This window comes from Buceros rhinoceros, unplaced genomic scaffold (genome assembly GCF_000710305.1).
Source record: "Buceros rhinoceros silvestris isolate BGI_N320 unplaced genomic scaffold, ASM71030v1 scaffold39303, whole genome shotgun sequence".
NCBI classification, from domain to species: Eukaryota; Metazoa; Chordata; class Aves; order Bucerotiformes; family Bucerotidae; genus Buceros; species Buceros rhinoceros.
In genome coordinates this window covers 15,899-27,865 of record NW_010402534.1, presented here as the reverse complement: position 1 = coordinate 27,865, position 11,967 = coordinate 15,899, and the positions used below count along the sequence as shown (strand labels likewise).

At 39.6% G+C, this 11,967-nt stretch overlaps 1 protein-coding gene across 1 annotated transcript; it reads left to right on the top strand.

Moving 5' to 3' along the window:
* Positions 1–251: 251 nt before the first annotated feature.
* HNRNPU (heterogeneous nuclear ribonucleoprotein U (scaffold attachment factor A)) lies at positions 252–11,915 on the top strand (the record flags this gene model as incomplete). The annotated part of the gene is made up of 13 exons (XM_010132666.1): positions 252–363; positions 474–547; positions 2,919–3,058; positions 4,586–4,685; positions 5,773–5,885; positions 6,290–6,553; positions 6,786–6,905; positions 7,370–7,498; positions 7,868–8,036; positions 8,572–8,811; positions 9,270–9,472; positions 10,539–10,610; positions 11,061–11,915. Coding segments are annotated over 13 exons (1,790 nt in total), but the record flags the coding sequence as incomplete, so codon positions are not given.
* Positions 11,916–11,967: the final 52 nt, after the last annotated feature.

Below are 11,967 nucleotides of genomic sequence, written 5' to 3'. Positions count from 1 at the left end.
CTGCTGCGGGGTGTACTGGCTGTTTCTGTCACACGTCAGAGATGATTTAGCAGACGAGTTTTGAGTCCTCTGAGAAGATTCGAGATACAGGGTTTTATCTCAGTACAAAGCAAAATTGTTTCTTAGGGCGCTATTGCTTTTCTCATGCTGTGGGTTCTTTCAGTTTCCAAAGTTGCAGCTGTTGTATAGAATTTATTCCCAGTTAAAGAGTTACTTTGTGTAATTAAAATAAATCATTCATCCTGTTACAGGAGATGCTAAAACAGAGCAAAAACCTGGTGAGAAAAAGAGGGGAGTGAAGCGACCACGTGAAGACCATGGCCGTGGATATTTTGAATACATTGAGGAAAACAAATACAGCAGGTAAATAAACTTAATGCTGGGCAGCATTTTGTGAATGAGAAGTACAGAAATGCTTATCTCAACAGTGAAAATACGTGCTGCTGCATTACCTTTGCTTTTGTTTTTTTCAGGGCCAAGTCCCCTCAACCACCTGTTGAAGAAGAAGATGAACATTTTGACGACACAGTGGTTTGTCTTGATACTTGTGAGTAAATATGCCTGCCTTTACTCTGGAAAGATGTGGTGTTGTGCCTTTAATCTTAAAACCACACTTTCTGGGATGTGGGGTAAATATATTTCTTGACTTTCAATATCAAGTAACCCTAAGACAAAAAAAAAAAAAGATAAAAGCTGTTTCCACCCTGTTTTCAGTATACAAGAGAACAGAAGGATGTGTAGGTCTTCATAACAGTAATAAGCTCGGTTTTTTCATGAATTCCTATTTGAACATAATAGGATTTTCTGAAGAAATCTTAACCAAAACACTAATCTAGTATGGAAATTAAGCTGGCCAAGTATAGAGTGAGCATAGGAGACCCTAGAAACAGCTTGAGAAACTGATTACGTAGCACATGAGCTTTTTTGCTTTAGAAAGTTCTTAGAGTTGGTAGTGTAGGTGGTTACAATAGCACAATTTGGGAACTGAGCTTTCTGCATAACTTGCCAAGGCCCTATTCACGTATCAACCAGTGGAATATTTTTTTCGTGTTTTCTCTTAACAAAACAAAACCAGGTACGGCCTCCTGGAAAAGACTCATTTGTGCAAACTGGGAGGTTGGGATGTGAGGAGTGCTGGTGTAGTTTGACTCTTGCTAGTGGCATGGCAGAGAGAGAAGGGCATAGAAATTGGCAGGGACACGCAAACAGTGGAGTTCATGTGAGGCAGGTAACATAAATCTTACTATTACTGTGATGTGACTGGAGCAGAGTTGACTGTTGTATTCCTGAGGGTAAGTACAAGGGCTTAGCGCAGCATCAGAAAACTGGTATAAGTGATGCTGGAACTTGTTTGATTCTTCAGGTGGCATGGGAGGAGAGCTTTAATTTGGCATTATCTGGCATATTTGCCAGTAGTTCCAGGTGTTCTTGTCCGGAGAGATGTTTTGAAATGGAAGGAGATAGTAGTTTAAGCCATGTAAATCACTGAATATGCCATTCATGACATTCTGGTAACTGAGTCTCAGGTTTCTAGATGCTGACCTGGTGAGTAGCCACCCTTATGGGAACTTCTGATTTTTCCAATAACTGAACAGTAGCTGCCTTTCATTATCGCTATTTATAGTAGGAAGTTTCGTTACTGGACAAACTTTGATGTAGTTTGAAGTGTCAGCAGACTGCTTGGAGAACAGAATCAAACATAGCTTTAATGCTGAATTGTATAACAACTTGGCAGTCTCTTCTGGACCATGATGATCCAGACGCGTAAGAGGTTTAGCACTCTTAAGTGGTTTTTATTACCTGTGTCTTACAAGGAAGCTGGAACTTAAAAGTTCTCATCTGTTCTAAAAGTAACACACACAGGTGGGTTTCTTCTGGCCTTTTACCTGGTTTCCATGCAACAAATAAGTTAGAAGTACTCATGAGAAAACATTTGGGTTACAGATATTGTAGTTGCAGCTGGGGGTGGCTGTATGCAAACACCACAAGATCTCAAGTGTGAGAGCTCCCAGTAATACAGGGAAGACTGGGGTGCAGGGTGCAGGCTTCCATACCAGGGCAGAACAACTCGCTGCCTGCTCATTTCACTCCGTTATTGTAATCCTCAAGTAGGTTTGGAGTTTCTCGCATGGATTCCTTCGTCTGGGGAGTTAACCTGCTATATCCTGCACCTCATGTACCATTTTGCATTGTCTTTTTGAAACCTTCTAGAATATTAATTTTAAATTTCATGTGTGCAGCTCTGAAGATGCCTGTAAAACAAAGCTTCCACTTGAGTTTGTAGAGCAGTAGGTGAATTTATAGTGCGGATCATGTTTCTTAGGCGAAGTAGATTCTTTTACCACATTCTGTGTGCTTAACCTATCTGCACTTGACTTAACTGACTTTATTTTAATTGGCTTAATCTAATTGGGCTTGTGAATTTACTGTGTTACCCAAAGACAGTACTAATTTCAGTACTTAAAAATACTTGTGTTCCAGTTTACTTCTCAGCTGCCCTTAGGTTTGGGCGTGAGGGGTAAGAAGATTTCAAGAAAAAAAATGCAAAGAGCACAGTGCAGACTCCTTTGCTCTATGTTGATGGAAATACCTCAGGTAACCATCAAAAAATGTTCAAATAGAGGAGATGAATTTCAGGTTTCTAAGCAGATGGAAAAAATAGAGGTAATTTGATGACGGAAGTGAAAGATGTCACCTTGAAAATTATTCTTGTTAGCTTTTCCTGAGGTTTTTGGCTGATCTTCAGCCTGCAGCTCCATCTAAGCATGTGTTTGGTTACTTTCCTGAAGGATGCAGAGCGCTTGCTGCACTTTGTCTTGAAAACCACTTTTAAAAGCTGAAATCACCTTTAATGCCTAAAATTGGACAGCTGTACTTTATTTTGTAATAAGAGTAAACAATTATTTTTATGTTAACAGATAACTGTGATCTGCATTTTAAAATCTCAAGAGACCGGTTTAGTGCTTCCTCTCTGACCATGGAAAGCTTTGCTTTCCTTTGGGCTGGAGGGAGAGCCTCCTATGGAGTTTCTAAAGGCAAAGTCTGCTATGAGATGAAGGTGAGTTAAACTGATGTTCTGTGGGAGGCTGTCTTGCATGCTTAAATATAATACTGGTTATAGATGTCAGGGTTTTGGGGCTTAGCTGAAATTAAGGTGAACAGGACTCTTGGATAGCTGCCTCTTCTGAGCCTGTAAAATGGTTCTTGATAGAAGATGTCTCAATTAGCAAAACTGCTTCCTCTTTTATAGGAGCTTCCATTGAATAAAAAAAAAAGCAGCTGGCATTTGCTCTGTCTGTAAGAATGCTCTGTAAGTTCTGGTCTTATTTTAAATGAAGAATTCTATTTGGCACCTCATGCATCAGCACTGGAAGAATTTTGATACTTGATAGTCAGAAGTTTGCTTGTACTATCTGAACATAACAGAAAGCTTGGCTCTTTTTTTTTTTTTTTAAAAAAAGGGTATATAAATTATCCCAGCTTTTGAGTTTGACTTGCTCTAAGCAGGGATTTGGGCTAGGTGACCTCCAGAGGTCCCTTCCAACCTGAATAATTCTGACTTGTGTATGCAGTGAATTTGAGTATTTAGCAGGTACTTGAATTTTGAGAGCAAGAGTCCTGCCAAAGGGTAAGAATGGCAAAGAGCCATCAGCCTTGTGATAAAGAGATTTCTCCAAATAGTTGATGAAAGAGTAACAGGAGAGACAGAGCTTGATTTCCCCCCCCTTCCTCCCTTAATATTAAAGGCTTCTTTGCATGTGATATGCCTGTGTGTATAAATGCTTACTCTGTTCTCTTCCTCTAGTACTTTCAAACCTATCACTGCCATGAGTGGTAGTGATCTCATTCTCCGTGCTCTTGAATTTAATGCTATCTGTGTCTGTTGGCACCTGTAACTTTGGAAGGCCAGTGAAGTGAAATTTATGTCGGTATTTATAACCCTGTTCACTTTCAAATCAGTTTCACCTTGGTCACTGGACTCTGTTGTGGAAACTGGCAGGATACTGATCCGTTTCTCACTTCAGGTTGAAAGTTTGTAAAAGACAGTTCAAAAAATAGCTGGTTGCCTTCAGAGTCCAGTGCTTTTAGATAGGTTTTTTTGAAGCTGGTTATGTTGTTTGGAAGCTGGCAGCGTGCCCAGGAAGTCTGCTTACTGTGGAAAGCAGATGAGCGTAATATTTTCCCCAGTCTATGTAAAGCAATTTTTTTTTTTATCCATTACATTTTATTGGCAAAGTATCTTTCTCTTAATACCAACTTTATGGTGATTATTTTTTTAAAGTATGTATATTCTTGTTTGAGATTTTAATACAATATCGAAAGGATTAAGGCTTTTGGCCGCTGAGTGGGACTGCTACAACTAAGTGCTTTGAAGTTTTAGGGTATCTTGCATCTTCCTTGCTCAGTCAGGAAATGTAACTATGTGAAGCCACAAGCCAATGCTAAATACTTAAGCAGAAGGCGATTACTCAGGCTTAGCAAAGAATTAACCAAAATGCAAAGGTTCCAGATTCTACCTTTGTGTTTCCATCTTGTTAGTTTTTTATAAGTACTACATAACTTTTAATGAATAATTTAAAACTAGGTTACAGAAAAGATTCCTGTTAAACACCTGTATACAAAAGACATTGACATACATGAAGTGCGAGTTGGCTGGTCACTGAACACAAGTGGAATGTTGCTTGGTAAGACTTAAGCATTTGATTACTTTTGCACCATTTATTGTCTGTGTGGTTAAAAGTTGTAAGTAATTTTTTCTTACACAGATAGGAAAAGCTTAGTGATTATAGTCTGTGAGTTCTGAAGAGTAGTCTTAATTTGAATCATTCCCTGGGCAAGGTGTGGGAACGCTTATTGCTGGGACCAAATAAAGTTCTTAAGTATTCACGCCTGTAAGGAGTACATGATTTGAGCATTAATTCTTTCAGCGGTCAGGTGTGGGTTGTGGAAAACATTCTTGAAGACCTAACAAGGTTAAGGATTTCTCCTTTTCATGTAGTATCATAAGTAGGAAGAGTTGGGGGGGGCGGTGGTGTTATTAGAGGATGGGGCATGGTGTTCGATATAACCAGTGAAGAAAAAGTTATAGCTCTATTACCATTCGTCTAGCTTGAGGGGAGAATCTTCATTTCTGAAAGCTGTTAAGAAGAAATACAACTTCATTAGATACATTGCAACTAATAATAATGGTATTTATAACTAATACCTCTGCTGAGACGCATTTTTGTGGGAAATGTATATGAATTGGTATGGTCTGACACCATCATCAGCTTTCTAGTTAAGTGCTTAAGTTCTACCTGAGACCTCGTGTTTGACACTTCCTGTTAGCTTGTTCCTTGCAGCTTCATCCTCAGCTGTCGCATAGGCTGAATGTCTGCTAAACTCCCTGTAAAATGGGGAGGGGTAAGTGCTACTGGAGATAAAATCGAGAAAGCCTTTCTTACTGACTACATTACAGGTGCATAATCAAGCCTTCAGAGTTTAAAAATACCTGCTCATGTCTTTATCTGGCAGTTCAGTTTTATGTTAGTAAATCTGGAACTAGCAGCATAAGGTTCTTAAAACTGGGATGAGGGAAACACTGCTGTTCCATCTCAAGCGAGAGTATTCTTGCATAGAGGAAGAAGCTGTAGCTGTTCGGGGGTCATAGGGGTTTTTGGCATTAGTAAAAACATTCTGAAAGCAGCTAACTTAAGTAGCTGTGAAGTGATGGTATTTCTAAAACGTTAGGTAAAAATGCCTATTTTTAATAAGTTCAAATTATTTCTTCAGGTGAAGAAGAATTTTCTTATGGTTATTCTCTAAAAGGAATAAAGACATGCAATTGTGAGACTGAAGACTTTGGTGAGAAGTTTGATGAAAATGATGTGATTGGATGTTTTGCTGTAAGTTTTCACTTGTATTTTCTTTTGAAGGAAAACATCCTTGAATTTTTAGACTGCTTTGAGAGAAGCAGTAAACCAAATACAGAAAAACTTGGCACAAGACAAGTTGTTTTAACATAGGGAGGAGGTAGAAATAGCAGATGCTATCAACAGTGACTGGTATCAACACGATAAGATTTCATATTGACAGACATGTCTTTTAGAAGTTTAAAATAAAAAGCTGTTAAACAAGATGGTCATTGGCAGTAACTCATTTTAAGATAGAACTTTTAAGTAGTTCCTTTATGATTTAACATTGTTAGAGAAGTTGAGTGAATGTAGCCAGTAGAGGAAAATGACTTAATAAAACTTTGTAGAGCGAGGTGAGTAATTTTATCCAGACTAATGCTTTGTCTAAAAACCAGAATTTTGATGGTGATGAAGTGGAACTCTCATATTCCAAGAATGGCCAAGAGCTTGGTGTTGCATTCAAGATCAGTAAGGAAGTTCTTGATGGGCGGCCACTTTTCCCACACGTTCTCTGCCATAACTGTGCAGTTGAGTTCAACTTTGGTCAGAAGGAGGAACCTTACTTTCCTGTACCTGAAGAGTATACCTTCATCCAGAAGGTCCCTCTGGAGGATAGGGTCCGAGGGCCAAAGGGACCTGAGCAAAAGAAAGATTGTGAGGTAAGTTTCTGATTGATAATCTCAGGGTTGTTGAGACAGATGAATGGAAATGGTGGAGTTTAAGGAGACTATTACGCAACTCTGTCCTTTCCGTTTGGGGGCTTTAATACTTGGTATCCCATGACTCTTCACCCTCCTGACACCCACAATCAGTTTCCATTAGTCTTGCTGGTCTAAGATGCATGTTAAAGTCTTTGAACTAGTATCTCAAGTATAGAACCTGTTGTCATAGGTGGTGATGATGATTGGCTTGCCTGGAGCTGGCAAGACTACATGGGTTACCAAACATGCAGCAGCAAATCCTGGGAAATACAACATACTTGGGACAAACACTATTATGGATAAAATGATGGTAAGTGATAATACAACATTTTTTGTTGATATGTTAAAGACTTGCTGTAAAATCAAAGTTTGTGGCTACCTCAGGGTTCTTTTGTATGAAAGAAATCTAAGAAACTGACTACTGGTTAGCAGTGACCATTAAAGATTTTTATCTTGCTGAGCTCCAGCAGGATTCTGAAGCTTTTTGTGGCACTAGATAAGAAATAGTCAACTCTTATTGACTACTTAAGTGTTTCTATTTCTCTTTATATCATCGTCCTCAGAACAGAACATTTGGCTTTGAATTAGCATTGTAATGAGTATACCTTAGATCAGCTGTACTGATTCACCTGGAGTCTTTGGGAATTCCAGTTGGGGGTTTGTAGCCATGGCCTTATGCTCAACAAGCTTTGAAGGAAGGTGAAAAGTGTTTAGCAAAGAAAATGTCAGCCACGTGTGCAAGGGCTACTTTAACTCTGCGAAATGTCTCCATAGGTTGCAGGTTTTAAGCGGCAGATGGCAGACACCGGGAAACTTAACACATTATTGCAGAGAGCTCCACAGTGTCTTGGAAAGTTCATTGAGATTGCAGCTCGCAAGAAGCGGAATTTCATTTTGGATCAGGTAGAAGCTTCAGTGAAAAACGGTTAAGGAGATAACGTTGTAGTCTGTAGTGCAGTAATTAAGTGGGGTTAAAGTTAAGTTGTAATAGCAATTGTTTCACTTGCTGACTTACTACTCGTTCAGGGGACACAAAGTTGAGCTATTACTGCAAATGCTTGTCTGAACTTCTGGATGTATGGGATGTGGGAGGAACAGTGTTTTAACACGTGGATATGAGTTCGTAACTTTGCATTGTGCAGCAACTTTATGTCCAGTTATTTGTAAACTTCATTGCGAGCTCTTGTAGAGGTGAAGTCTATACACCATAAGTTGACTTCCTTAACTCTTACAATGACAGCTACGTGTAGTAAGTTACTGCATTTTTTTCAGACAAATGTGTCTGCAGCTGCGCAGAGGAGAAAAATGTGCCTGTTTGCAGGCTTCCAGCGCAAAGCAGTTGTTGTTTGCCCAAAAGATGAAGACTACAAGCAAAGAACACAAAAGAAGGCAGAGGTGGAGGGAAAAGATCTTCCAGAGCATGCAGTTCTCAAAATGAAAGGCATGGAACATAATCCTATACTGTGTTTTAGGATGCTGACTATCTGTTTAAAGGATTAAGTAAACGTGAAGTCTAAAAAATCACTTTATCTTAAACAGCTGTACTTAAACAAAACTGGAAGACTATTGTAACTTGTAGGACAACACTATATTGTGTTCCCTCTGCTGCAGTCCTTAACACTACTCAGTTATGCTGATATGCTTCATGCAGATGCACAAAGCTGTCTTGGCATAAAGTGCCCTATATAAGTGACATATTTGGCAGAAGCTGGTATTCTGAGTGGAGGCTTATAAAAGAAAAAAAAAAGATAGAGGCAGAATGTTTTCAAGGTTTGGAACAGTACTGGCAACTCCATGAAGATCTGTTTATTCCTTTGTCACTGTTACCTTTCCTAAATGCTCAAATCATGTAATTTTGTCCCTATGCTGAGGGAATTCAGGGGGTGGGAGGAAGAATGGGAGAAAGGTGGTTAAATTACGGCTTTTAATTGTAGCTGAATGTAGATGCTGAATACTCAGTGTTTTTGCAATTATAGGGAACTTCACACTGCCAGAGGTAGCAGAATGTTTTGATGAAATAATCTATGTAGAGTTGCAAAAAGAAGAAGCTCAAAAGCTTTTGGAACAATATAAAGAAGAAAGTAAGAAATCTCTTCCGCCAGAGAAGAAACAGAACACTGGCTCAAAGAAGAACAAGAAGAGCAATAAAAATCAATTTAATAGGGGTCAGAGAGGACGTGGAGGATTCAACATGCGTGGCAACTTCAGAGGAGGAGGTGAGCCTAGAAACAAGCCTGTGGATGTTGCAGGTTATTGCTGCTGTGGAGGGGGGAGTTTGTATTTGTAGTTACTGTGCATTGTACTGTACTTGCATTGCAGTTACTGTGTAGTGGGAACTTGATTTCAGCTTCTTTAACTTTAATGTATGAGTGGAAAGTTAACTGTCCAGCTTTAAAAGTGAGGATTGTCAGATCCTGGATGACGCTGTTTATGTGGCTTCAGGCACAGCTTTTATGTTAGGGTCGGCATTCACTTGTGTGCCAGATTCTATTGGCAGGGTAGCACGTGGTTAAACAACCATATTTTACTATGACTGGATGACTTAATCTTTGCACTGACATTTTTGCACTGAATTTAGACTTTTCTGTACCGTCATGATTTTTAACAATAACCTTCATGTAAGAAATACTTAAATCAAGCAATTGTTAGGTCTTAAGTAATTCTCTCTCTGCAGTCCCTGGCAATCGTGGTGGATACAACAGGAGGGGAGGCAACATGCCTCAGCGAGGTGGTGGAGGTGGCGGTGGTGGCGGTGGCAGCAGCGGTGCCATTGGCTACCCATATCCTCGTGGCCCCGTCTTTCCAAGCAGAGGTGGCTATTCGAACAGAGGGAACTATAACAGAGGAGGAATGCCCAACAGGGGAAACTACAACCAGGTGATGCTTTTGAAGGGATTTATTAGCTGAACTGCAGTACTTGTTTGATGTTTGAAAGATTTGGTGGCTGGGAATAGCCCCAGACTTGGTTGCGGTACTACACTAGTCTCACGCTGAAAGGCCTAGCTTTCTGGTTCAGTGTATGTGCCCAGGGCTCTGAATGTTGCATAAGAATTTCTGATGCTGATGGGGGCTTCCCACAGGACTGCACCTCTGTCCTGTTGAAGATTTTTAGGGGGTATGTGAAGGCTTGTGTTTGATTCCTCCCCTGCCCTCCCCCTTCATACAGTAGTAACCTTTGTTTGGCCTTAGGGTCAAGGTGAATCTTTCCCAAGCATTTAGGGGAACCTCTGGAACAGCTCTGGAGAATGTCTTTGTTTTGGTGTGTGGTATCAAACACAACTAGCAGAGACATACTAGCTTAGGTCTTAACTGTTGGAGTATCACTGGAAGTCTTTGAATATGTAATTTGGATTATGGAAGAGCCAGCAGATGGAGCCCAAGTGAGTAAACACGGCTCAGGTTTGTCTGATACTGACAAACTTCTTATCTATTAATATCAATGTGCCTTTTTTGTACCATAACTTGTATTTGAAATTTTGTGGAGTAGCTCTTCTGTTTTCAGTCATATGACCTGTATCCTTTTGTCTGATCAGATAACACATCGTTGTGGCAACTACAACCTTTCCTAACTAAAAATAGGCAAGCTCCTCTATCTTTAGTTGTCCTGCTGCAGTTTAGTAGCTAGAGGTAGGGTGAGTCAAAACTGGAATAGCCAGCTTTCCAGACCACTGGCATCAGCAGGTTGAGCTGGCTTATTGTGAGGTTCCTGCCTCATGTTTAAGAAGCACTTGCGTGGAGGGGGACGGCTTTTGGTATTCTAGTGTTTTGGGGGGAGGATTTTTGTTTGGTTGGTTTTTAACCTGTTGTTTTTTTGCCTGATACCTTGTATTAGGAAGATTCTGTATGGTGTGTGGTGTTCTGGTGCAGCTGGAAAGATTGGTATTAATACATTTCTGAAAAAGCTGTATAGATGAAGTAGTTAAACACTGTTGTCCTCTTGCAGAACTTCAGAGGAAGGGGAAATAATCGTGGCTACAAAAACCAATCTCAGGGCTACAACCAGTGGCAGCAGGGTGTAAGTAGTCATAACTTTACGTTTTCACTGATTGTTAACTTGAATGTTTCAAAATGCTGCCTGAAAGAATTAGTTGTGTAGTCAAAACTGGATAGCAAAATCTTTCAGTGCTAGGTAATATCGTTATAAATAGTTTTCTGGGCAAAACTTAATCTGGCTTGATGGTCTTGATATATCAAATATCAGCTACAGCTTACTGGTTTTAATGGCATGTAGTATTTGGCTTCACATTACTACTGTGAACTCTTCACTGCCTTCAGTTGTTTAGGAACTTGTTGTTCTTTGAGAGGACTTGAATCTTCTCAAGTTCCAGGAGAACTAGGTGTTTGGAGAAAAAAAAAAAAAACCAAAACCAAAACAAAACCCCAAAAACAAAAAAACCCCAACTGTAAGAAATGTATCCATTATGTGATGACAAGTTTAATTTAACTATTTATCCATTTATTGCAGCAATTCTGGGGTCAGAAGCCATGGAGTCAGCATTATCACCAAGGATATTATTGAATACCCAAATAAATGAACTGATACATATTTCTCCAAAACCTTCACAAGAAGTCGACTGTTTTCTTTAGTAGGCTAACTTTTTAAACATTCCACAAGAGGAAGTGCCTGCGGGTTCCTTTTTTAGAAGCTTTGTGGGTTGATTTTTTTTCTTTTCTTTTTTTGTACATTTTTAATTGCAGTTTTAAAGTGATTCGTAAGAGAACCTCAGCATTGTGCACGATAAGAGAATGTGTCAGTATTTCAGGGTTCTACATTTTATCTGTAAAATGTGATTTTTTTTTTTTACCACAACAAAAGTAAAACGTTGCTTTGTACCTGGTGTCTTTTTATTAAAGAATTTTCTCCGTTTTCCCCATCCCCCAATTTCTAAGAAACAGTCGTGAGTCATGTCACAGTACAATAGAAATGTTAGCAACCAGATTCATACGGAGGCTCCTTAGTGTGGCCCTCATGAATACCATGAGATTCTGTAAAGCTCCATATTACACTCCATCCTCTCTGTGAAGCTGCTAGGTGGGGAGGGGAGGAGGGGGAGGTGAAAGTTTCTGGCAATAACTAGGACTTTTTTGTAATATTTGGAACTCAGTAAGACATTGGAGGGGAAAGGGGAAACCTGGGGCTAAATAGAGAAGGTGGAGTGTATATAGAAGCTCTTAAAGTTGTAAAACTTGGTTGCGCTTTTTGTGGAGGCTCAAACTTGTGAAGGTATACCACCATCATTTCTTTTCCATTTGTTCTGCATTTTGATTCTGAAAAGAAGCTGGCTTTGCCCATTTCTTATTAAACAAAACTTGTTGTAAATCAGTTGTCTAATGGGATCTATATGAAGTTAGCTGTGTGTCTGTATAACTCT